The 27,619-nt window shown below is 42.7% G+C and overlaps 1 protein-coding gene across 3 annotated transcripts in view; it reads right to left on the reverse strand.

Annotated features, from left to right (window-relative positions):
- Window positions 1-27,619, reverse strand: part of STON2 (stonin 2) — a 79,967-nt gene that overhangs the window by 42,085 nt on the left and 10,263 nt on the right. For 2 of the 3 annotated variants that reach the window (XM_054826375.1, XM_054826376.1), the window contains 3 exons: window positions 19,316-19,523; window positions 18,624-18,878; window positions 12,730-12,927 (listed from right to left, as the gene is read on the reverse strand). In XM_054826375.1, the coding sequence (XP_054682350.1) occupies window positions 12,730-12,927; window positions 18,624-18,878; window positions 19,316-19,403 (541 nt within the window). In that variant the 5' untranslated portion in view covers window positions 19,404-19,523. Of the gene's footprint in view, window positions 1-11,859; window positions 12,492-12,729; window positions 12,928-18,623; window positions 18,879-19,315; window positions 19,524-27,619 lie in introns of those variants that run through there. The other variant, XM_054826377.1, reaches the window with a different exon arrangement.

Below are 27,619 nucleotides of genomic sequence, written 5' to 3' on the forward strand. Positions count from 1 at the left end.
CAAGTGCGGGACGCAAAACAGCCAAAGGAGCTGAAGCAGGTTTCTGAGGAATATCGAGTCCTGTAATATCAAATTGCGCAGAGATGGAAAGCGTACCTACAGGGTTTGACGACATCATGTGGAGGCTCTCGTAACCCTTGTTCATATCTAAACAATTTGCAGTGGCACAGGTTTTGGCAGAGACGTATGATCTTAACAGAGTCCTGAGTACATACCCGTGCTGTTACTCTATGTTACTGCGTCTTTGCTGCTTTTGTAGCCATGCTAAATCAAGCAGAAAGCTGCTCATGAATGATGCAATCTGTATTTACCTTAAGGGCAGACATACCCAGAAAGCCTGAAGCCTACCATCAGCAAGGACTGACCTGTGTATACAGAGACAACAAGTGCACAGCCCTGCTGAAACCTCGGCTAAGCACAGCACGCTGCCTGGTTTCAAATACAGCCTTTAAAGCGGTGTGGCTTGGTGGCTTTACCAAGAAAAGTCTATTCTACTGAGATGGAGAAGCAAGATGAAGATTGCGGAGTCCAGTTACAGCATTTGCTGAAGAGACACACCAGCATTCAAAGGGCAACAACGTACATGCAACTGCGTCAACAGAGTGAAATGCCTTTGTGTCCTTCCCTCCTTGGAGACGAAGAACTCAAAAGGTTTGCAGGGAATCCTGCAGATCTCCCAGGATACACCATAGTTCATGCTAATAATGTGTTGCTGGAGGCAACCAAGCCTGAACAAACAAATCAATCCCGGGGAGGAGGAGTGACGGGTTCATGAAAGCGATGCCTCCAGTAAAGCCCCCGTACCTCTTTTGTGTAAGCTTTCCCACTCAGACCCCAGTTCTGGCTGGCTGGCGAAGGGCTGGCCGCAGAGGAGGCACAGCGAAGCACCCTGGGCCAGCCTCGTGTCCCACTTTCGGAGCCAACTCGCTGTGCTGGAGACACCGCTCTGGAGTGCTCTGCTGCCCTGAAGTGCAGCGAAGCAGCGAAGCTGGCGTGTCAAATGCACGAACACCCTCCAGTTATCTGCTCTGCCGGATGGACCACATGCACCTCTGTACCCTGCACCCTGGCACGTGCTCCCTTTCCATCCCGATCCCTCCCGAAGACAGCACGTGCCTACCACACAGCATACAAATGCACGATTAGGCAGAGGCAGAACATAAAAGGCACAAACATGCAGAAATCCTTCTGCTTTTTTTGCACCGAACAAACATTTCCGTTGGGCATCTCAGGAGGAGGAGCAGGCTATAGCTTTTGATGAACAGAATCAAGAATATTCTTGGTGCTTATGCAAGAACATGAATTTATTTCACTTCATTCAAAACTGACACTCTTCTTACCACATTTTTCTTGTAAGAACATGTATATCTCAGCACCACACTCACCATTATGCAACTGCATAAAAACTTTTCAGAAAAAGGGGTTTCATTTCAAATTGGGGACATACTTAAAAAAAAGCATATGGAAAATGACCTAAAGCTTGGCAGCTGCCTGTGCTAGGTGCCTATTCTTTGTGTAGAGAGAGAGTTGTACAGATTTTTTTAACTACTATCAGACATCTGCAGTTAGTGACAGTATGGCATATACCCCATCTTTTCCAAAGACTCACAGATCTATCAGATCAGTCTGAGTCCAGAGTCAGAGCTACCCTGCTGCCTCCACCCATGTCAGTGTTGCTGTGGAGAGCCATCCTCTTCATGCCAGAGGAAAACCAAGACTTTTAAAAGTCCATTTTAATATAACCTGAAACCCGGGAAAGTGGCAAGTCTAAGCTTGCGCATTATCTGCATTTCAGATAATCAAAATAGCTGCTTGCTGAAACACCTACTTCAGCGTGTTCACTTTATATTATGAGTTAACCATTGTTAGTAACCGCTGATCTCCTCCTGTCCTACACTTCTCACCGTTGGCACAGAGCACCGAAGACATCCAAGTGTTAATTTATCTGTGTTTATGCTGCTTGTACACTAAATTATTCCACTGCTCCACAATCCACCTTAGGACGTTTCAGGAAACAGTGCACTTTGTAATTACCATGTTTGTGAAAATGATCAACAAACCCTAGGGCTGGAGCCAAAAGGTGTCTATTACAGGCACCTACCTTCTCAAACGCTATCCACACCGAGGTTTCAACCAGCCAGGAGATTCCTGCAGGCAGCTGCACCCACAGAGGTCACAATCTCACGGTCTATGCTGAGCGAGTTTATGACTCCTCTGAGTGCCAGCGCGCACGTCGGTGTCTGCGTATGCAAAGCCAGCTAAAAGCAAAAGCAAATGGCAGCCAATGGTACCGGACTGCCAGGCGCGGCAGGCTGCTGGCTGCCCTGTGCCAGGGATGGAGATGGTTTGCTCTGCCTCCAACAGCTGACTCCTACCGGCCGTAGCCCTCTGGTCCTTGCCCCAGTCCTGCCAAGGGTGTGGGAGGTTCTCCTGCAAGCAGCAGCTCCCACACCTTAACAGGAGGCGGACCAGAAAGCCGTTGTGCTGCTGCACTAACGTAAGTGCTGAAGGTGTGTTTCTTTCCTTCACTCCCAAACGTTAGTTTAGTTATGCGTGCACTAATTGGCACGCAAACCTGACAGAAGGGGATCGTATCCTAACATTTTAATTTTCAAAGCAGGTTTAGCTTCATCCTTGGTCTAATGTTTAAGTCACCAAAATGAGGGATTTTTTTGTTTCTTACAAAGATGACTTATTTTGTCAGCCTTGCCGTTTAATTTTCCCCTACAACTAGAACTCACATTGAAGATAAAAGCTCAATAAAGCCAACACAGGACTAGTCAATGTGGAAAGCCGGGTTTCAATGGGCCCTACCTTTCTCAGAAATAACCTTTGGTGCTATTGTTACATATTGGAGCTAAAGCAAACCACATGTATGCATGTATAAAGAGCAAGGAAGTGGGGCTGCGGTGATAATGAAACATTAACGCATCTAGATATTGTGCCAAAACCAATGAATGCTTTGCCACTGCTCTTTAATAAGAATGATGATGCAGAACACAGTGATAAGGGTGCAGGAGGTAGGCTAGATAACAAAAAGGAGGGAGTGGAAATGGAAATTAACATTAATGAGGTATCAAAACATTTTGGAGACACTACTGTGCTCAGATCAAGAGATCTGATAAGCTCCATTCCTAAACTCTAAAAGAACTGACACATGTAAGTACAGCTTTCATCACAAGCATTTTAGAAGAATCGATTCAGATGAGGATGGTTCCTTACAACTGGAGAATAGCATATAGAGTAACCATATTTATAAGGGGTAAAAATGACTTCAGAAAATACAAGTTGAAAGTCTGACCCCGATAGTATGCAAGACTTTGGAAGGACAAAGTGAAAAGCAGAAGATATAAAAGGGGATGGAAGCTATCTTTACAAGAGGTAGTTTGTTCCAGCCAAACCTAACGGATTTCCTTGACAACTAATTTTCTGAAGAAAAAATAAAGCTGCCTGTATTAGAAGCATTTAATGTGGTGCCACCTGGGAAGAAATTTAAATGGAGACTGATACCAGTATTAAGACAAAAGTAAAAACCAAGCTAAAAGGAAGATCATCATTGAGTTTTAAGAGAAATATTAGTTTAGAGCGGCTACAAGTAGAATTTGTTGATTAAGACTATGCTTATCCATATTTTAAAATAATGATCATTGCACTGAAATGAACATGCTAATGGTGTTTGCTGAATGCACACAACTAGGAGAAACTGGGTAAATAAAGGAAGCTCTGAACACCATACTGAAAGGAGTGGTTCATCTTGAGGACTGAGGTAACAGAAATGAAATGAAATGTAATAAACAATATAAAGTTCACGATCAGCCATTTAAGGACAGATACATTTGTTATCATGAAGGAACTCGTCAATTATGTATGAGAGAAAGTGATCTAGGATATAGACAGTCAATCTGAATGTAGGGAAAGGGTACTTGTGTGATGCACTAGTACACAAGGAAGTAAGATCCTGGGATGTATCAAGGAGAGAATACCAGAAGATGGGGAGACAGTAATATCCTGATATCAGGCTACAGTGAGACCTCAGTCTGTGCACAGTTTTGGTCACCGCATCCAAGAAAGATTAATTCAAACAGGAACACAAGCTGAGAAGTGCTTGCTGGGATGAGAAGAATGCAGAACCAGAATACTAAAGACCTTGTCTCATTCGGTTTAGCAAATGCAAACAGAGAGGGATATAATTACACTTTATAAATATATTAAAGGGTTTACACTGGAGAGGGTAAAAAGCTATTTGAAAGACAATATTGGCACAGGAACACGTGGACAGGAAATGGTCATGAATACATTTACACCAGTGTCCTGGGTAATAGCTTCCGTTCCTACAATCTGAAGTGAATCATGTTCAAAGCTCTCTGAAGTGTCTACATATGAAAATACACCAGCTTCAATAAATTGGTGACTAAAGTCTGCACTTAAATGGCGTAATTTCTACAAAGCCTGTAATGTGCACGAGGACACAACTACAGGACATATGTTGAAAGGATCTCTGCTCTCCTTCTAGGCACTAAACTAAATGGCTGGATTTGGAGAGGAGCACACAGAGCTGCAGCTATTTGAAAAAATTTTCTGTGCCATAACAGGAATAGCTAGGACCTGAGTATTTTGGAAGTACTTTTAGGTGCCAAACCCAGATCTGGACTCCTTCACGATAGGTGCTGAGCACTTGAAAGATTTTTTTATAAAAATCAAATCTTAAGTAATTAATTGAAATCAGTTTCCATGAGATTTAGTGCAATATCATTAGGAAGTTTACGACAAGTAAATTAGACTGGCATCCACATCACAAAATCCAGGATCACTCTTGGTAACCAAGATTAGAATGAAGAAAGTAGTACAAAATCTCCTCTTCCTCTCATGCAACGAGCACGGTCACAATGCAAGTATCAGTTTACATTAGGCAGAGGTTTTTGGTCTCATCTGTCAAACATAAGGACAATTAAGACCAAATTGCTTCTTAATAACTGACGAACAATCTCATTATGCAAGATTCATGTCATATACATGTTCAAGCATTATTTGGTTTGATCAAGAGTAGATCAGCTAGAAAATGGAGATGTTGAAGTAAAGGCATACATCAGCAGTCTCCCTACGGCACTCTCATCCAACTCTCTTCATTTCTGTCCTGAAAGAGCAGAAAGTATTACATCTTTTCCCTAACATTGGGGCCAAATAAAAGAATGAAGGAAGCAGAAGTTCTGAAAAAAATGAACATTAAAAAAAAAAAAAATCACAAAAAGTTTCTAAGCACGCACATAAGAATAAATTGTCACCACAGAAGCTAGAGGTTTTGCTTAAATGATTCCTACATTCTTCTTGTTTTTAACCAATCTGCTTCCCATTTTATCCCACAGTCCTCTTTGAGGAGGAGACTCTATAACTGATCCCTAAAGGCGTTCATCAGCACTTTTCCAGTTTCTGTGCTATGTAGTCGAGTGATCCTCTGAGCCTTTCTTAGGTTTCAGATGATATCACAGTAAGGGAGAAACAAGCAAATCCATGCATTTGGGCATCATGATACTTGTCATTCTTACTTGCTGTTTGCTCCTGCCAGCCTTTTCACCTGCTGTTTTACACTGCCAATTCCATTCAGCCCCTTCATATTCAGACAGGAAATTCCACACAGAACCGGGATCTCTAATTAAGGGCACATGAAATGATTTACAGCTCCTATTAATTAGTACTGCTGCTGAAACCTCACTCACTTCTCTGCCATGTAGAATTAATGGTGGAAGATGCAAGTTCTCAGGTGGGTAATTTCTCCGCGGAGTGAACCCCGCTGCTGCCTGAGAGCTGCGGCACTGGGTTCCCCGGGGTGCAGCCAGCTCTGCAGGGGACCGGCCACGTCACCGGGCAGCACGAAGCTGGGACAGTGCTGTACCACTGCTCTATCACTACAGTGCCATTTTCACCTCCTGTCAGTGGTACAGCAGCGTGCTGCCAGGAACTGAATGCAAACGGCGAGATAACGCCGCTCAAGATTGCCACTGATGTTTTCCACATCCTAAGAGCTGGATGTGGGGAGATGCCTTGATGCTTTTCCCTCCCAGAGGATTTAAGTTCAGAAGCTATTTAGCATCCTGCAGAATTGCTCCAAACAAACCTAGTCCTTCCCCTTTCAACACAGCAATCACAGATAGCTGCTGCACTAGAGTATTGCATCTCCAATTAAGCTTCAAACTGAAATGTCCTGCCCAGCTACAAAATCTCCTACTGAACTCCTCTGGCTTATCACAGAGGCATATGGCTTTCTGCACTCCATCAGAGAGCAACTGGAGCCAATGTAAACACCGTGGCTGAGGAATCACAGCCTTACAAACACAAATAGAGGGCTTCATACCATCCAGTCTGCCTCAGTGGCATGAGATAAACTACAAAGCCTCTACCCACATCTATTCTCTTGGGATATTGCCTATATAAAGGGAGAACAGCAGGGCAGTCCCATGACTGGGACTGGAATTCTGTCCACTTTCCTTTCAGCTAATCTGACTATATAAAACTATAAAACCATCAGTGAATAGGTGTGGAAAGAGTGAAATTCATCAAGAATACCACGTAGGCTCAGCACTTGGCTCTTGTATAACTAAATATAACCCTGCCCACAGTTACTGCAGCCTGCCCTTCAGAACAGCCATGAGGGGAAAACGGCACCTGAACTAAGAGATGCTCCTTTAGCTGTTTGCAGCACGGGGCCAGTGACATGCATGAGATCAGAACTGATTCTATGCTGGCATGCAGGCAAGAAAACACTACGTTAAACAGCAGAATTACTATATTTTTTTTAATAAAAATGTTTTTAATTAAAACATTTCTAAGCAATAATGAAAATCAGACCCACGTTACTATTTTCTCCTCTCACACTTTGCCTCTTCCCTTAGACCTGGTGTTCTCATCAGAACGTGGAGGAGTGAGGGAGGCCAGATTAATTCACATGTGTAAACAGGATAAGACTCAGCCTAGTAGGAATTAGTAGGAGCAGATCCTTTTGAGCTTCCTTCTAACTCCTTTCTTGCTATGAAACCAATGTTATATCCCCTCCTCCTGTACCCTGAAATTCCTCATCATTCCTGAAGAAAAAGCAAGAATCTGATAGTCCCACAGCAGCTTCAACCACTCTTCTTTGGGAGGCAGGGTAGTAGAGAAGATAACTAATCAGTGTTGTTTTCTGGGCCTTAGAGGAGGCAGATGTTGAACCTTTTGAGGTTAGGAGACTACATTTAGCCCCTGCTGAGGACAGAAGAGCTGAGCTCAGTGACATCTCAATTCTGCTTTAAGTATTATCACTAGGACAGTCCTTTTGAAAACTGAAGCTTTGAAGGGTTGGAGATGGCTGAACAGGGGCAAACTGTGCTGCAGTTGATGTTAATCAGAAAAATATTATGGAGATATTTGCTCAGGATATGCTATATCTCAAACTGAAGTTATGGGTTTGGTGCAGAAATGACTGGGTGAGGTTCTTTGGCCTGAGACATGCAGGAGGCCAGATTAGATGATAATAATGATATCATAGTCCTCCCTTCTGACCTTAAAGTCTATGAATCAGATGACTGCTTGTAATTCTCTCTACTGAATAGACGGAAATAAACTTTTGCTTATTGTTGTACCTGTTCTGAGGCACAACTGAGCTGCAGGGCTCCCACACTGCGAAAGAGGGATGAGGATTCCACACTGCTGCAGAGGTCATTGGGATACTGCAGATTCCTTAGAACGGCCATGAAGTTTTGAAGAGGAGCTGATTTCCAGTGCACAAGTCCAATTTAGCATCAAAACTTTTCTACTGCTATGAATTACCTTGACCTAGCTTCCCAGTTCTGCCCTACTGATGCATTACTCAAAGAAGTCAGCAATGCCTTGAGAAAAACATGGGACAACAACTAGGATATAAAACTCTTGAATTGCTAGCTGGTGTCAAACACGACGACATAAAAAAACCCTGCCTCTGGTGCTGAATTTAGCCCTTACAGGTTGGAGGTGTGCAAGAACACATTTTAGGTGCTATTTGCTTGTGGTAGGCTGGAGGAGTCCTCCTCCTTGAAGCAAGGGTTCGATGTTCCTCTCTGCAGTCTCTCCAGCTGGCTTTGGCAGGCTCTCCCATACAAATTTTTTCATGTATCTGGGACACCGGAACAAACTGGTTAATAGTTTCACAGCATAACTGAAGTGCAGTTCTGGGTGGAAGGTGGTAATCATCAGCATATGCTATTTTCCCCTTTGCTCTGGTAATTAACATGGAGTATCTTCAGAGCTTGTAGCCTGTTTCTGGCATTCAGTGCAAACACATTGCACAGCTGTATAATCCGTTCAAAGTTGCTTGTTTGAAACCTACAGAACACCATTCTTGCAATTGCCATATCAGGACTCAGGATCTAGCTGGCTACAGTTACAGAAAAAAATATTTGTAAGAGAACTACAGCAGAAAAGTGTTGGGAAAAGGCTTGAAAAGTTAGTACTTTCCCTTCATTACCTTCAAGAAATAGCTGGAGCTGAACTTGGCAGAACTGTCATCTCCAAGTTTTAAAATAGAAGCAGCAGAACCCCCTTGAAACCATGCAATTTCCTTTGAAAACAACAACATCCTCAGAATTAATTCCTTGCGCTATTTATTAACTTTCTGGATTTTGAGCAGTTAGGGGTCACACATGTAATCTTCTATCTCCAAACATGCAGATGTTCTCAGAAAATAACAACATAGCGATTCCCTCAGTATCCCAATAGTCCCAGAGCTTCAGGAGAATGCCAAACAGAACAACTGGTCAGCAAATTGAACCCTCAACATCAAACATGGCGTAGCTGCAGCTCTCCTAAGATAAAAATCACAACAAACAACAACAGAACTAGCAACAATGCACCTAAAACAGCTATTAGGGTACTTATGTCTACAAGGCTAATTGGCTTTTTATATACATACACAGACACAGAGCATTATTATATAATATAGAGTTTATATATTCTATTAAATTTATAATAGAATATATAGTTTATGATCAATGCAAATATGTATTATATTGATAATGCGTATATATGGTCATATACAATTATTTACTTTGTATACAAAAACATATTTTTTATTTTGTATACAAGCCAATATTTAATTTATATAAATAAAAATTATTTTAGAGATGAACGGTGAAATGCAGAAATCCAAACCAAGCTGTGAGGTATTTGTGCACAACCTCAGAACAGATCCCAGTGGTTCCACATCTACAATCACAGCTACAGGAAGGCCTCTCCCTTGCTCCTCTGACCAGTAGACATTTGGATTTTTTTTTTCTGAAAGCTGAGACAGGCATCTGCTTCAGAATGACTAAATACTTGTATCAGCAACAGAGACGTCCCGTGTTACTTCTCTTGCAGAGTACGGCAGAAATACCACAAGTTCCCGCTCCTTTCCATGCTCACTGACCCAAGCTGAAAGACACAGCGATGCCTGGTAGGAAGCTCTGAGGCAACGGGCCACTTCACCAGCACCAAGCACAGCTTCAGACACACTGTGAAACCACAGCTATTGTAAAAGCGCTTGTTGTTATAACCATATAAACATGCCCACGTTAAACGGGCAGTCTGCTATCACTTCACTTGACCCAAATTTATTGACTAGCTGCTGCAGACTAAAATAGCCCCCCATCCCGACAAAGATGAAGATGATATAAAAGGTTTCTTGCTGTCAGAGCTCAAACCAGCACAGGCAATAAAGTGCAGCATCTTCTAGCCGCACTTTGAAAAGCAAATCATCTGTCTTCTGCAGTATTTACCTCCACCACTGTGAACTCTGCTGCCTTTACAGGACGTCACTGAGCTTATCCCGACTCCATCAGTCGGGAGGCTTTCTGCAGTCCCTCGCAGCGAGGGTAAACTCTCAGGTTGGGATCATTCAGGTCTCTACCACCTCTCTCAGATACCTTCCTAGGTCATATCTTACATAAACACATCCGCTCAAGCCCATGGAATTGTTTTACACTCAAATATTGTGTCAGTTCCCAGAAAGTTGATTCCTAGCCAATTTTACCTGCTTGGAGCCTACCAGCCCCGGACACTGAGACGTGCATTCTCGCTGCTGGGACTCGGCTCTGTGGACGCCTGCGGTCAGAGCTACCTCAGGCTTTTATCTGCTCCCACACAAAACCCCATGCCCCGAACTTTGACAGGCAGTCGAGGCTTAAGCATTTTTCACGCAGGCTAAATTCAAGACAAGTGATTAGTATCCAGGATTCTCTTCTATGCTATTCAGGCAAGAAAAGTTTCACCATAGCTAAAATAGTTATTTTACTCAGTGTCTGACCACCTAGTAGAATTTTTCATGCTTTTCTCACCAATCTGTTTTTCTCACTTGAAACATATTAAACCTGAGCTACTCTTATTGACCTGATTCTTCACCATCACTAAGTAGATCAAAAATTGATTTCTTATTTTTGTTGAGATCTCAGCAGTGAAATGAATCTGTTTTTTTTCCCCTCCATCAAGCTTGACCTTAGAGTCAACATACTGACTAACAGTCAATATGACTTCACCATTACATAGAGCATGAGGATTCCTCTCTTTTCCTTCATGGCAAAATAAATGTCATTTCATTGCTTGTCAGAGCTTTCAAACTCCACTGCAGACCGAGGGAGCCAGTCTTTTGAGAAGTGAAATGCAAATCAAATACTTGATTCAAGTCAGGTGTGAATAACTGAATTTCTGAAGAGGGGCAGAGAGGAAGGAGAGAAGAAAGTGATCGTGCATTTTTGTCCACTTAAGCACTGTGAGGGTGGGATGAAGGCGGAGTGAACAACAGAAAAGCAGCCAGAACTGTGCAACAGTTCTGAGGCCACCAGGTCCTCAGCTCCGTCTCCTCCACAAAGCTTGCCTGATGCCAGCAGGCACCTCGGGGGTGGGCTGTGAGCCATCCCATGAACGGGAACAAACAGATGTGCTTTGCTCATGCTGCCCTTTTGCAAACTCCATTCCTGGTGGTAGGAAGACTCAGAGTATTTCTTACTTCAAGTTCCAGTACCACTAAGGTAGTGTATCTCATGTTTTAGCTAATGACACAACCTTGCCTATATTACCTGCTTTTTTACTTTCAAAAATTTATAGGTGATCAGAATGATTTTTTGTACCTGCTTTGCTAATAAATATGTCAGTTTGTGACTGACTGGGAAAGAAAGAAGACTAAGAAGGCTACATACAAAGTTTTTACTGAAGTATCAACTTCTCTTTAGGCCACATATAGTGAATAATTCTATATGTATGCCAGTGATACACAGCAGCACTTTTGCCTTTCATTTCTCTATATGATGCAAAGTTATAGGAACTGGGCATCCCTCATTTTCCTTGCTCATGTGGAGACAGTCCCAGGGACAACAGCCACCCTTTGGCAAGCTATATATACCAAATTAACAAACCAGCAATATCCAGCACGTATTCCAGATGAAAACTTAAACTTCACCCTAATAGACACGAGCTCATCAGAACAGAACTGATGCCCAGGCTGGCATCCAAACAGCTGGCGCACGATGCCAGCTTGCCTATTCTACCTTTCTGCCAGTGGTTTCCAAACTTGGAGGTACAGACAAGCAGAGTAATCTAAAACAGAAACAGTCAGATAGACTTCTGGTAACTGCATTATTTGAAGAAAGGTAGGTCTCTACTTATCCAAAGTAAATACGACCTCTCCACAAATCCTTTGTCTTAAGCACCCAGCCAGTATCTACCATGCTGCTGTTAATGAACCTGCCTTGATGTCCAACCCGGTTTCACTGAACCATCAAATAATACTCTTTTCAGGTGATGTATGTATATGTTTCTTATGGAAGGGACATATAACCTCAGTGAGGCTTTAGAAAGTCCCCACTTAGGGTAGCTACTGACCTTGCTCAGCTTGGGGTGAACAGCTTCCAACGTACTGCAGGCGCTTCCTCCTGGAGCTGTGCATTTTTTTCCTTTTTGTGTCCTGACACGCCAGCTCTTTTCGTGCTTTGTGGAAGTCTGCTTTGTCATTCATGAGTCCTCATCATCCCAAGTCTGCATGACACGGGTGGCACCACTCTGCTTTATTTCTCCTGCTTCAGAGATTATCTAGAGTACAACTGAGGAGCAACGAGCTACAATACCATGCAGCACATTCTTCCACAGTCAGGATGCCATCTGACTAGACCCCTACAAGGTCAGATAAAGGATCCTTAAATGATCAAAATCTGCTACTGAACCACCCTCTGTCATTTCCTACACTCTCTCTGCATTACTTTACAGTGAGAGTGCAAAGCACAGTGCAAAGAACGCATCCAACAGCCTGGATCTGTGTCTCAGCACTCACTGAAACAGAGAGGGACATGCAGAGCTGGACCTGCCTCAGCTGAATACACTGGTGAGTTAAGCAAATTTCTTCATGGAAGTTTAGGAAGGGCATCCAGCTTCTCCCACAGTATACTGAGAACTAGCTCCTAGATCAGCTTAAGCTGATGTGGTATGCAAAAACCAGAAATACTCCAACATTTCAATCAGACGAGTCCACCAACAGGTACACAGTTGCATTTGGGTCTTACTTTGGAAGCCTGCGCATATCAGGGGTGTGTCAAATCCAGGTGTGATTTTTGGGGAATTGGACTAGAAAAAAGTGTTAGTCTGCCTAATCCTTGAGTTTGTTCTGCTTTGGATCCATTCCCTGTAGCTCACTTCTGAGCAGCGAGTGTGAGTAGCATCAAAAAGATTGAGATGGAAGCTTGAAGGCTTCCCTCTTACCAGCTGAATCTGCTGCAGACGTTCCACCACTGGTCAAGTCCTCAGTATTAATCGACTGCAGATCTGTGTAGGAGGGAGCAATGCTTGGGCTGCTGGTGTCCTCCGAATTGGTCGTCCAGCTGCTCTCCGAGGCATGGGCTTGCCTCTCGGAAGAGTTGGAGGAGGGGGAAGTCCAGCTAGGTGCTTTTGACGGAGACACTGGATGCAAAAACCAAACAGCTATTGGTTAGAGGCTTACAGGGCAATCTTCCAGAAGATCACAACTATTCCAAAGACACGCTGTATCAGTGTACTGAGACTCTGTAAATATAAATTCCAACATCCACAGCAACACAGTTATTTTATAACAAACACACAGCAACTTAACCAGTGCCTGGCACTGCTACCCTCCAGCACTACTCAGCTGTCTGCCTTAGATCCCATACTGCTGGCAGCTCTATGTTTTCCTGTTGTTCAAGTATTGCAGAAGCTGTGACTTTTCAGAACAGGAAGATTTCATGTTTCTGCCACTGCTGGTACGATTTGAGTATCTGTGTTGTGTAACGCAGTGGAGTTTTTATAGTACCAGGTATTTTTATAAAGTGTTTTTGTTATATTTAATTAAGCATTCCCTATCTGTGACACCCACTCAAATGCAGTCGTCATTTCAGGAATGCTCCACGTGGGAGGAGGAGTATAAAAATAATCTGAAATTGACCTACTGATGTGCACTAGAAATGACTTTTATTTCTGAACATGCAGGATGGAGTGCCCCAATGTGAATAAACTGCATAACATTTCTGCTCAGTGTAGGCCAAAAATCCTGTTCTACTCACCTGCCAGACTTGCATGTCAAACAGTTAAGTCCTGCCTAACCATCATCCAGAGTTCAGAACACAATCTTACACATCCACTGCTATGAATTTGCATTGCATACTCTCTCTATTGTACGCTCTTTGCCCACAATATCACTCAAATGTTAGGAGCAATGGGTGACTCTAGTGAGTAAACAGGAAAAAAAAAAAAAAAAATGTGGTAAAAAAATCTTTCTGAACTAAGGAAATGTGTACTGATAGAGACTAATTCTAATTTAATATCAGCATAAGAACTGTTTTCTAAGTTAGTACATCTATGCTTATCTTTTAAACCAACAAAGACCTCAATGCACCCCAGATCTTGCAGTTACAGAACAACTACTGACACAGAGCTTCTTTTCTTAGTGTGTAATGCATAAACAACCCTTATTAGGTTGACAGATACTTTGGAAGAAAATGGCAAATTACCGTTGAAGAGGATTTCTCTCTCTCTACTCCATCGATGGCATGATGGGACACCACCTCATTATGGAAACCTTGCTGTGTGCACAGAGGCAATATCCAAACAGTGCTCCCTGCCTTGCCAGTTGAGAAGTGCAAATTTATTTTATATAACTGCACTGTTACCCGCAGGTAAGCAGACACTAATATATTTATATTTGTACAGCTGTGAGTCTATGTACTGAGCTGCTTCTGAGTAGAGTCACCCCTAAGGGTGATGAGCTGAAAGTCAGAAGATCGGTCTTATTGCACACGTTGACAGTTGGTGTGTTAGTGTGACATGACCAAAGCCCCCCACTTCTCCCCAGTAATTCTGTACTGTGTTGTGCTCGATGCCTGTAGAGAAAGAATGACAAGTGTAGGATTATAATCTGCCAGTCCCTCCCTCAGCCTTTTGTTAAACATGGCATGAGGCATCTGAAAAGCCTCTCGTAAAACTTCACCTGAAATTGCTTTGACAGACAGAGTGCTTTATTTGGACACAGAAGACGAGCTGAAAAGCTGAGCTCCATATGTGAACCAGTAGCAAGAGCCCAGTGGTTGTTTTTTTAAGTGTGTTTTATATCTGGAATTCTAGAAATTGAGGAATTATTTTATTTTAAAAAATCTTAGATTTGCAGTGTTTCTTTTTTTCTGTTTGAAGTCAGTCACAGAAATATGAAAAACAAACTAATTTAGAAACACATACGATTTCATAACTCACATACTGTCAATTCATTTTGTGCTTTCCAAAACCAGATTTTGTCTAAGAGGGAGACTGACTGTAACAGTGTTGCAGAATACTTCTATATAAGGGCAAATTAATTTTATTCCAAGTAAGTTGTGCCACTTTGGAAGAATACAATTATTTGTTTTTCTCTAAAGAAAGAGATTTGTACTTTGGAAAACTGTAACCATAGAGAGCTTTTTCTGCAACAGATGTTCTTTAAAATCTTACCACAGTCATCTTCCACCTATGACTGTTCTAGGTTCCCCAACACTGACCCTTGGAACTAGTAGAAGTGCATTTTCCCATATGCTGAGCCAAACAACTATCTATCATTCTCAAAAAGCAAGACAAGAAAAAGTAAACATCTACATATGCTTAGGTCCCTCTTCAGATGCTCCTGCTGCTCTCCAGATTCCTGGAAGTGCTGAAACCAAATTCCTAAGTGAGGCAGGGTTTTTTTCCTAGAACTCTGGAATTTGGTCTCTAATTAGTCAATTGATGCAGAGTCACAGCCTTTCAGCTGCAGGAATTTCTCAGAAATCTGTTTATGTTGAAAGACCAGTGCCAGAACTGTCCCTAACATACAAATCCTGTAGCGTGCGTAGGGTACTGAAAATCAACTCATTGTTTCCCAAACTGAGAAATGTTTTCTTCCACATGCATCTTAATTTCTTGATGTGTTTGTTCCTAACACAATGGATTGGCTTTGAATATGCAGATTTAACTTTAAGCATTCATTTCGCTCTGATGTTTTGAGGACCCATTCCTACACTGTACTACAATCAACCTTGTTAGCATTGTTTCCTTTCCTATCACACAGGACCTCAGATTTTTCTGATTTTAGGACAGCATCACGAGTTGGTCTCGTTTTCAGCTGCTGATCTCATGTTGCACGTACTTCCTATTTTCAGACAGAACAGCACAAAATGGTTAAATTGAGATTTGCCTTACTGTGGGATAGCCTCTCAAGGGACATGGTGAGAGTCCAAGTTGCTGCAGCCACTTAAAACCAGACAAAGCTCTCGGGAAGAAGCGGGGGTGTGCGTGGGGGTGGGTGGGGGTGGCTATGTGTGGAACAGATGATGTAACAGATCCTGCCTTGCTCTAGTTTTGGTGCTTTGCTGAATACCTCATTGAATTCAAGAGCACAGCTAACACCGATAGAATATGAGATTGCGAGCTGGAGACCCATTGTGTAACAAATGCAAATGTTATGTCACCGGCTGGCTGTGATCATTTACAGATTACGTAACATTTGTGATAGGAACATTTTGGTGAGCCTAAATATCTTGTTTTTTCACTTTTCAGTATCAGTTTGACGAGTTTGACTAGCCTGAGAGTAACTATGAGAAAAACACAATTTTTTCTTTTCCCAGCAAAAGGAAAATGGGGAAGAGGGCACCACAACGCATAATTTCTGTGGCCTCACTCAAGAGTTACTGCTTCCCAGGGAGAAATCCACATGATATGGCAGCTGTCAGTTTTTTATGCATAAATCTGAAAAGCAGAAATATTTTGAAAGAAAGATTTTGCCTAGCATTTTCTCTGCCTGAACCTGGCAGAACGAAGGGTTCACAAGAATGTCCTAAATAATTTCCACTATGAGGCTAACAATGGGTGCTTTTCATTTCTATATCTCAGGTTTTCACCTTTCTTCTCACCTTCCAAATTCTTTGCCTGTGTTTTCAGCCCTGTTTCTTGCTATCCATCCCCCTAATTTCTGCTCCCCCAATAATGCCTTCGCTTTTCCCAGGAAAACAAAGGTCCAGCATTAGCCTTGGTTTTCTTTTAAATGTATTTCCTATAGGATAACCACGATGTGGCAGGTTTTTTTAAATTACTATTTTTTTTTGGACGAAGATTTGCTTTCAAGGGAACCTGTGCAAAACTACTGTAGCCCTAAGGTCAGAGTAAGACAGCATCTCTCTCTCTCCTAGGGCCCATCCTCTCCGCTCTCACAGCACTCTGGAAATGCCACTTCACAAGCCATTTTCGAAACGCGTTTCCAGGCAGTCTGGCCGTCAGCCTGGGTAATTATCTACTCAGCTGTGCAGCTGCTTCAGCGTGGACAGACACAGATGATTTCCTAACAGCGCTGCAGCCCCGACAGGAACGTGGCCAGGGGCTCTGAGCCTTCAGGACATCGCTCTTCACAGCTGCCTGAACAGGAAACAGATTTCAAACCTCTCCATCCTTCTCACACCGATCCGTCTGTCCGTACTTGGCCTTTATACTCTTTCCCCTCCCCGTATCTGGGTGTTTGCTATTGTTCTTATGTGGGCTGTTCGCTACTGGAAATGAATAATTGCTGTCACCACGGGCTTTCCACTGAGCGCGTCAGCGTATCGTGGTTATAACACAAAGTCTCCAGCTTTGCTGCTGCCCATAGAAAAAAGACGTGACCTGCAAATTAATTGAGAACAACAAGGCTGAAGTTTATCCTACTACTTGCTGTCAATGCCCCCTTCAGAGTAGAAGGCCAGAGACAAAAAGCTGTCACCAACTCTGCCCCACGACCTTTCCTTTAGAGACTGTCAGCTGCACTGGTCTGGCCATCTGTAAGAGGGGGTCCACAATAGGAGTGGGGCTAGCTCATCAATAAGGATTTTAAAAAAGCTACATCACCTCCTTAGGGTTCTTGCATAGTTACAGAAAAACTGCCTCCCACGCAAGGGTTACATGGCGTAAGAAAGCAAGGCTCCTGATCTGATTGCCAGGGGAACCATCCTCCTCCACGAAGCTCAGTCAGGTGCTAGAAGTTAGCGTGCAAATACCACCCCCGGCGGCACGGATCACTTGGGACAAGCCTTTACAGCAGCACAAACGGGTGCCTTCTTCAAAACAGCAGTGCTTTTGGAACATCTTCTCTGATCACCTCTTTCGGTTATCCTAGACCTCTGCCTACAACCTAGTGTCCCCTGTGACTGAAAACGCAAACCAAGAGGCAGTGCTTTTGCTAAGCACAGACCATAAGACTGCGCCACGTCCCTTTAAGGATGGGAAATCAATAATACACCATGCAATTACTTTTATGGAAGTCTCTTTGTTATGGCTAGCTTTATTTAGGCTGAGCAGAGAATTTTTTTTTCATTTAATAAGAAGGTGCACTTGGAGTTTTCCAGTCAACAGGGACATTCCAACATTAGGAAGGAAAAATGGTGTCAAAGCAACCAGCAGCTCCATTTGAAAAAGTATGTGGCTGAATGAGCCTGTATGAGTAAGAGTAAGTATCTCCTAACCATGAGAGGCTTTGCATGCACGTTTAAAGCATGTCAGAAAGAACTTTTACATTCGAAGAAAAGTGCATGCGGTCCTGGAATTAGGATCAACTTTGGTTGCCTTTGTTTCTCCCCAGCTGCTAATCACAGCATCAAAAGACAGCAGTACTGATGGTCACTGGCACACTAGTTGTTGGTCTCACTAAGCTTCTGGCAAAAACCACATGGGGACTATGAGAAGATAAAAACAACAACCACAGAGGACAGTGATCACCATTGTTTCAGTTCCAGATTACAGAGGCAAACACAGCTCATACTTTTTAGCTGGCTCTTCATACCTCTACATAAGAAATGCCACTACTGAAAACACCACTACACTGTTTCCCCATGAATGCGTTTTGGCAGTCTCCAGGGTCAAGACATAGGTGCAATGAATCACAGATGCCTTTAATTTTCTTTACAAAAAGAACATACATTTGGTTTATACTGCTAGTTCAATCCAGAACGAAACTGTGAGCCCTTTTTGAAACTCTGATAACATTGTGTTAAAATACAGTCCAAACTAGTCAAAGCTCAACTCTGAGAAATCAAAGAGCAAGGAAAAAAATCCTGTAGGCTCTCACTGTATTCCATTATGTTACTGGAATGGACATTTTCATGCATTTGCCTCACCTGCTTGTGGGTGGGTCGATGGAACACTGGTCCACGGTGCATCGTCAAACTGCACCCAAGCACTGATGGATGACGACAAATCGGTGCTGGGGCACACATGGTTCCCAAGCACAGCAGAATCCACCTTGGGTTTGTCAGCTGCATCATCCAGCTCTGTGTGGGAGAGGTCCTGAAATTCTCCATCCACATTGTGGTTGTCTTCTGAGGAGGTGTCTGAGGAGGAAAAACATTTCTCTAGAGGCTCCTCAGTGCTACCTAAAATAGAGACAAAATAGATGGGTAGAACTCACCATTAGTTCATTGTTTTTCATTGAAATCTCTAAAATTTGCTATTAGATGTAGGTAGAAAATGTTCCTTCACCTAATGTAGTTTTTAGTCTAACACTGGGCATAGTTTTGCATTTGATTATAATAGGTGAGACTTCCTCCATGGTCAATTGGATAGTGCCTTGAATCAAGAAGGACAGAGCCAAACCCTCTAATAGATCTATGCTCAGAAAATCTCACATGAGGAGAGTATTTCACATTTTTGGCCCAAATTCTCCTATCGCATAGGGGGAGCAAGAGATAATTCAATCTCTGCACATACTGCTTCCACTTAGAAGGCAAGCTCTGTGATGCTAGATATATGACAGTAGTTGGTCTTTCAAAGAAAGTCTGACAAGGTTCAAAGAAAACCAGAGATAGCTTACCTCGTGGGTTAACAGGGAGGAGCAGATCATCAGTGAAAGACACCCACTCAGATTGGTGGGAGGCAATGACGCCAGTCAGAGATGTCATATTTGCAGCAGGCTACTCATCTTCACTTGGGGATTATAAGGAGGAAGCAGAACAGGAGCAAGGTTCAGCGAAGATGAGCCAATAGAGGGAAACACCTCCTTTGTGCTTTTTTTTCAAGTGCTGTTAAGATAAGAAAGGAATAAATTATGTCTTTTAGAAAATTAAATGGGAGAAATGAGTGCCACCATTTTAATAATACAGAATGTTAAAACAATTTATGTACCACAGGCTCAGTACTGTTAAAGTGCTGCCATCTTTGAGACAGGAATGTCACCTGTGGCTAAAGGAGAGTTACACTTGAGCAACTCCCTGATTAAAGCATCTGAAGGTCTTCAAACATCCTCATGTTAAAACAGTCAATCCCCAAAAACAATGTTTTATTCCTTACTCAGACAGCCATACCTCCCGTAACTCCAGCGAGAGAGGTGATGAGGGGATTCTCCCAGGTCTAGCAAACTTTGATTATGACCAATTCCAAGATATCAGTATGTCCTTGCTCATCTTGCTGCTTACAATGTCTGATCCCTCTCAAGAGCAAGCAATAAGCTGCATGTCTCCTTATCAATAACATTTATATAGCTGGTTCTGGGATCAGGATGGGTTGCCCATGATTCTCATTATGAACTAGGTATGGAGAGATGCTCTCTCTCACCTAGCTGCACTTTCAACTCCACTGCTTGACTGGAACTTCACATTTTAATTTTAAAACCCAACATCTTAAAACTTGTCTGGAGCTAAGCATTATTTTGCTGTAGCCCAAAAAATGTTTTCACAGACATGGCAACTTTAATTAAGATGTACTCCAACGGGATGTACCCCACGCAGATCTGGGAATCTGCTGGAGTGAATGGGGCACTGCAAAGGGCTCTGGCTGTTGGCTAGTAACTGGGAACGTCAGGTCTGGGGAGAGAAATTCTCTTTGAGGAGAACCCATGACCACCTCAGATGGCAGACCACTTTAACACTCTCAGAGGACTATTGCTTCCTCCTAGGGAAGTGTGTGAATTCTGTCCCCAATTATCTCCAGCACTGAAGCACTTGTTGCCATGGTATTCAAGTACTTGAAAATACTAAAACTCAGTCCTGGCTATTTTAAAGAGCTTTAAGTAGTATATCTTGGCCTGCTGCCTCTCACCTAACTAAAGAGGTTTTTTGGGTGAAACTTCATGGTGGTGTACAAGAACAGATACTTTACTGAGACTTCTCTTTATCCTACATTAACAACATTTGCATCCAAAGAGCAGACCAATATTTAAATGCATTCACTCTTTAAGCATTTTCTGCAGGAAGCAGAGCATTAAATGGCTCCAATATGATTACTCTCTTCATGGCCACAAAATTATTAGTCTGCTGAAGGCAGGTCAGCAAATCAGAGCTGCATTAAAGAGCTGAAAATTTGAAGAGTTTGGAAGTCTCAAACCAGCCTGACACCCAACAGACACAATTCACAGGTCTACATTCATTGCCTGAAGATGAACCTTTTCAAGCAGAATTGAGCACAGAATGTAAAATTTCCTGCAAACAAAAAAGGATTCCTGGAGACAATCCTGATGGTGAAGTGCAATTTGCCAGAAGATTGATCCCCTCTCTGTAGGTTTTCCGGAGCCTATGGCCACCCCAGAGCCAGTCATCCCGGGTGCGTTCCCCTTGCAACACAACCAATTCCCTAACGCTGGAGGAAGAGCTGCGCTTGAGCCCCAACCCCGTCTCCTCCACTCCCACGGCAGGATGTCTGCCTTCACGCAGTCTGGGCAGATACCTTTGCAGGCCTCGCACAGCATCTACTTTGGGTGCTATTAATAGAAACTACAAAGCTAAACATAGAGGCAAGCTAAGAGAAAAAGAATTATCAAATGTTTAGGGTCACGGGGATGCCATATGAGGGAAGGAGAGGATGACCATGGTATCTTGCTTTCCTTATGTGACTAATTAAGCTGTTTGTTTTGGGCTTGTTTAAATATCTCTAACTGCATCTTCTTTTCCTAAACAACTGAATACTGACCTCTCTTTTCTCCTGGAAGAGTCCTGACAGAAGCATGAAACGGCAGGAAATGGAAAAACAAAACAGTTTATCTTGCTCTTAACACACAGAGACTCCAGTAGTGCTCCTCTTTTTTTTTTTTTTTTTTAATGTCAAGGGGAAAAGCCATGAAAGAAGGCAAGAAAATGGACTGTTTCAGCTGTGCAGATATGTAGGGGAATTATACGATTATTTTAGGATGGATTTGGTCTTTTACCCTACTGCCCTGGGACAAACACACTTTTCTAAACTCACTGAGTACCAGACAGCAAAACTTAAACACTTTATAACAGCTAGTGAGCCCTACGAGCCCAGGAAAGCATCAGAGTACCGTGCAGTGCAGCATTAAGCGCATACTCCAACTACACAACTTCCCCACGGCTGGAATTTGCCACAGACTTCCCAGCTTGGTAAATGAAGGGGACTGTGTTGACTTATCAGGGTTATCACAACTTTTACACAAGCAGCCAGGAAGAGAGGAAAGTCAGCCTGAGTAGATCATGGCGTCAAAGATTCTCAGAATAGAGGCACTCTGAGGGTGTGTGTATTAGGATGAAAAAAAATATTAAAAAGATAGCATTTTGCATTCTCTCAGCTTTCACAAGAAAGCATTAATCCCACCTGCTGACCTAAATGCCTGTACAGAATTAGAAATCATGTACAGCTAATTCCTGTGCAGACTATGTGGAAAAGATACAACTTCATCCCTAAATTATATTTTGCCTCCCTTCACTTTCAGAAACCCTCCTTAGAAAAAAGCCCAAGCTGCTGTGAACCAAGGAGCCTGGGCCAGCACAGCACCAAATACCGCTGTGCACTCAGTTAACACAGTGATGCTGCAATTTGCAGAACTACTACAGAGGTAGATGTCTCCAGGGGAACCATTTGACACTGTGGACAAACCTGAATCCTCTCCATAGCGAAGCAATCAGCACTTACTATTTAAACACTGCAGCAAATACACTGCACGTGAATTCTGGAGTTTTTCTCCCTGTCCTTCAGACTTCTGAAACATCCATGGCTATGCCTGGAGAAACGGATTTTGGAGCCTACAAGGATTAAGGGAACAAAGGGATGCTCTATACTCCACGTGAGCTACAGTTGAAGCAAAAGTTTATGCTGTACAGCCCAAGCAAAAGGAGATGGAAACACATTTCTTGGAACAGGATATTCCCAGGCCAGCATTATACCTCTCTACATGAATGGGATTTGTATCAGTTTGGATTTTGTTACTTCTGGATTTATGTGCATTAAGCTTTTGGTGTTGAACTGGTTAAAAAGACAGTTAACTGATTTATCAGATTTGTGGTAAAAAAATTACAAATAAAAAGTTTGTTTATTAGTATTACACAGTAAATACAAGGCAAAGCAGATGTTATACATGCTGACCCCAGCGATCCTTACTATGAATTCCAGTGCAGTGATTTGACTATGAGGCAACAAAACTCTAAGTAGCTGAAATTTCTATTTCAGGTGTCCCTTTTTTACATTACAGTTTCACAGTGGGACATGTAAGTCTGAGTGACAAGTGGGTGACAGTTTTTTCCAGTTCTCCAAAGGGAAGAGATCAGAGAGCTGGAACAAAACTCCTTGCCTCTTTAGTCCTCCTCATGTTTTGATCAACCGCATTACATAATCCCTTTATAAAACTGATGAAGGTTTCATTCTAAAATGACAACATTGCTTTGATAACTAGAAACATTCTATCATTTCAAATCTATGTAAAGTCACAGTTTATAGCCATTTCTTCTTATGACATACTTACCTATCTGCCCTTTTGTATGACTCTGCTCCAGCAAAGATGAAAAGAAATATCATCATCCTTCTCTGTTTATTTTGCTAAGCCAAAAACATATATTTGAGCAAGTGACATAATTACCTTGTGCCAGAAGTCTCACACCCAGCACCTTGTACAATAAGCCCTACTTTAGGTAGGACTTTTACACACTATGTGAGTACAAACACCAATAGCAGTAATGGTTCATAGCGCTGTTGAGACACTTTAGAAGTATCTGTGATGGAATGGTGTTTTTGTAAACATACCATTCAAAGTATTGAATTGCTCATGTGTTTGGACAGCACACTCGAATACTGTTTTTCAGTACATTTCAACTCTGCTCCAAAGAAACGGCTTTGCACAGTTAGTAATTTTAAACACTAAGGGTCATTTCTCCAATTGCTTCAAGTTACATGCATATACTGCATGCTGCAGTGGGCTTTGTCACCCCTAACCCAGAGTTAAACTACAGTTACATGGAAAACAGAAGGAGAAAAAAAAAAATTAGAATAAAAATCGAGAGGATTAATTTCAGGTTTTGTTTTGCAAATGCACTATCAATAGCAAGTTTGGGCTAAATTTATAGACTAAGTATATTGCCTCACATGGCAGCACCACTGAAAAAAATTCTGTAATACATACAGCGATACTGTTTTTCTTGCTTATACATTCCCTTACAATCCCAGGGAGCTAAACATTAACGGGTTACCGTACTTTGCATTTAGTTATTGTAGGAGACCACGGAAGGGAAAACAACTGGACAAGCTGTTAAGTTCCACGTAGCAGAAAAAGAAACTAAGCCAAAGGGACAGTAACAAAGGAAAGACTCCGACCATGGCTTTTGCTGTAACAATCAAGTTTCACTAACACCAGGAAAGTCTCAAGGAAAAATATGTAATTTTATCTTGACCACGTGTTTGGCAAACCTGTACAGACGAAACAGTTCTAGTAGCACAAACTGAGGAATGGTTGCTGCCTTGGGCAAATTTCCAAGTGAGGGAGAGCTCGTGGCTCTTCCTCTCAACTTGGCCTGTAACGAGCGCTGGCCATCGGCACAACGAGACCTGAATAATAAACAAACTCCAAACTGCAAATCTGTTCTCAAGTATCAAAAGAAAGTCCCAAGTACTTCAGTGTGTGAGAGTAAAAACAAAACCCAGTGATAAATGACAGGGAAAAAAACCCCAAACTTGGAAACCCCAATGAAATAAAGGAACCGGATTTGGATTTTTTTATTATTACTGAAAAAAACATTGCACCAGCCTCTGCCTACATGTCTGAGGTAAGACTACCTTATGAATGATATAGATGATGACAGGAATAAAGTCATACTTGCTTATTCGATTACTGCGTTCTTAATATTGACAATCCTATTTTCTCCATGTATACAGCTCCCCCAGCTTATAAATTGCCCTGAGAAAATCTCCGGTAACACCAGCTTTTAGAACCTGCACCAGTTTTACTTACTCTGACTCATATGTGCCATTACATGACCTCCATGACTTCAGAGGTAGCTTTAGAAGCTCAGCCGCTACCTGGTGTGCGTAGCACTCACTCCTATGAAAGCTCTCAATACGTAAGGAAGAATTAGGGCTCAAGGGAAGCCAAATAGATGTCCCTTGTGAAACTCCTGCAGCCTCTCTGGAGGCAGGGACGGCTTTGCCCATTACAAATTACACCCAAGGGAACGGTGACAAGAGCCTTGATAACGCTCTGTCTTCAAAGCCTGGTCAAATCCACTTTGTGCCACTACAAGGCAGGTCTTTACTACTGTCCCCTGGCAACGTGAGACAGAGACGGAGCGAGGCCAAGCACGGTACTGAACATGACTAGAGACATCTGGCATGTTGGGTGACAGACAAGCTGTGGGGGTGTCCCTCAGCACAGGACCCAGTGCAGCCACACTAAATAACGCCCATACCCAATTATTCCAATAGATATGAAGCGATCAGTCTAAATCCACGCTGCAAGTCAGTGGCAGCAGCAGTGTTAAAGCTGAAGTGACCTGGAACGCCCCTATTTTCTCTAGGCCTCAAGAACCCAAGCACCACACACAAACCCAGGTCCCACAGATACACATCCAGCCTTGCTGGAAGCTCACATCTCCTGACAGTACGGGACGAGAGCCTGCAGGGGATGTGTCAGTGAGAAAGTCATAAGCATCTCCCTCAGGAGTATTTGCGTCCAGGCTAATATCTGAAAGGTCAACAGCTGCTGGTTTTCTACTCCACAATTTATCTGCCACAGAAGCTCCTCTGTTCTCCAGAGAGAGAGAAAAGACACCTATGATGTTCTCCTGCAGGCACTGCCAGGGTATTCAGGCAGTTCAGAAGGCAATTGTTTCTCTCGTTCTGCCAAGGCCATGCCTTAGAAACACTTCATGGGTTCTGGATGCCTCATACTGAGAGCCAGTCAGACAAGGTACTGTTTGGAGGGATTCAAAACCTGACATTGGAGGAAAATTGCACAATCTCTTCCTCTATTCCTTGTATTCCTGAGATCCTGAGAAATGTAGAAAGGCACCACAGCAGAGCAGTAATACAGAAAAATAATGGGAATCTAATTCTTTTTTATTTTTTACAATTAGAAGTAATGTATAACAGGCAGAAACCGAGGAAGCATGCCAGACAAAATGTTCGGCAGTGATAGTTCACATCCCCAGTCATATCAGGAAAGTAGAAACTCTACATTTCAGGACTTTAAATATAGCTCACTGTGGGTCCATGATGTATTCAAAGTGTAACTGAAGCCTCCAGTCATGTAATTGCATTAAAACTTGAAGGAGAATTTCCCAAATTGCCAGCCTTGCAACTCAAACTGGAATCTGAGGCAAAGATCAGTCAAATGCTTCTCTTACCATATAGAGCAACGGTGCTTTAGAACTAGACTGGGAATAGATCACAGGAAAGAGGCAACGTGCCAATTTGTTCAGCAGAACGTTTGCACTTCTAAAATCTGGGATTTTTTCCCCAGTCAGCATTGCACAAATAGGAGAAGAAATAAGCAAAACACCAAGTTAAGGGTTTGACTTCCCAAGGGCTAGACTAATTCAGAAACACTTTACAGATCAGGTTTTTCTTTGTTCAGCGAAATTCTGTTGGTAGTAACAGTAGGCAACAAGTGTACTAAATGCAGTAAGGGGGGAGAGGCTGGTAGCATCCCCTTAGGAGAGGGTGGGTGCACAGTCCTTACTACCACTCCTCCTTGTCTTCTCAAGGCCTCCACAGGGCAGAACCCCAAAGCAGCACCCCGATCCCAGACTTCCACACCTGACCACTACAGGTGTCACAAATCTTCTCAGCTTCAGGATAGTCACAGCTATTGCACAATGTAATGCTACAATAAGCGACGTTCCAATCCATAGTATGGGAAGGGAACTGGGTTTATAAACTGTTTTTTCTTTCAAACCTGAAAAAGTGAATCATACAAGGAACACATTTTCAGAAGAAAGCTCCCACTGAGCACCCTGGTTTGCACATCTGATACTGATGCTATCATATGTTCCTGTCTGAATTGTGCACAGACAAGCTAGCCAGATGTATTCCATTTACCAAACCCTCCAAAAGCCATTGCACTTCACTTGCTGTCGTGACGATTATCAAGGTGTGGTTTTTAAATTATCTCACTGACGTAAAAAGCATAATCATTCTACAATTAATCACCCTTGAACCAACTACATCATCACAGCCTGATATCACTGAAGTCAGCTGTCAGGAGGAAAACACAGATCACAAAGCCCTGTCTGCACCCATCCTTCTTCTAAACTAGGACAACAGACATGGAAACAAGTGAGCGATCATAAGTTTACTGGGATATTGTGCTGGATGACACACACTCTTCTAGTAAACACACATCCTGGTTTGTATGAAATGCCATCCTGTTCTGCCAGGTACTAACATTCCAGCATTGCCTATATGCCTTGCAACAAATAACTGCTTTACTTGTATTCGCTGTACAACTCAAGAATTGATCCTGCCTCCCTTAGTAAAAGGAGAGCCAGCATAATTCTTCCTGTGCCTCAGGGCTGGTTTCAACTGCACAAATGAAATCAGGGCTTTATCTTCCAAATTACAGCTAAGTTCACACTAGCTGTTAGGTGAAAAATCTTCATTGAAAACGGTGGATGTAATTAGTTGCCATCAATCAGTATCAGTTAAACACATTTTGGGCTAAGAAAGCCGGGGGAAGAAAAAAAAAAACCCCCACAAAACAATGAAGAAAGAAAGAAGTCAAGTCCTCAAACACTAGCCACATTCAAGACAAGGGAGAAACTGGATTCTGTAGACAGAGATGCTTCACTGGAGACTGTATGCCTACAGAGAGGATGGGCATTCATCTAGCTGAGCTGTGAGCATGCACAGAACGGGAGAACAGATTCAGAGCGAGGGAAAAACACAGAATCCAACTGTGAAAGCATCA

Source organism: Grus americana, chromosome 5 (genome assembly GCF_028858705.1).
Source record: "Grus americana isolate bGruAme1 chromosome 5, bGruAme1.mat, whole genome shotgun sequence".
Lineage (NCBI taxonomy): Eukaryota > Metazoa > Chordata > Aves > Gruiformes > Gruidae > Grus > Grus americana.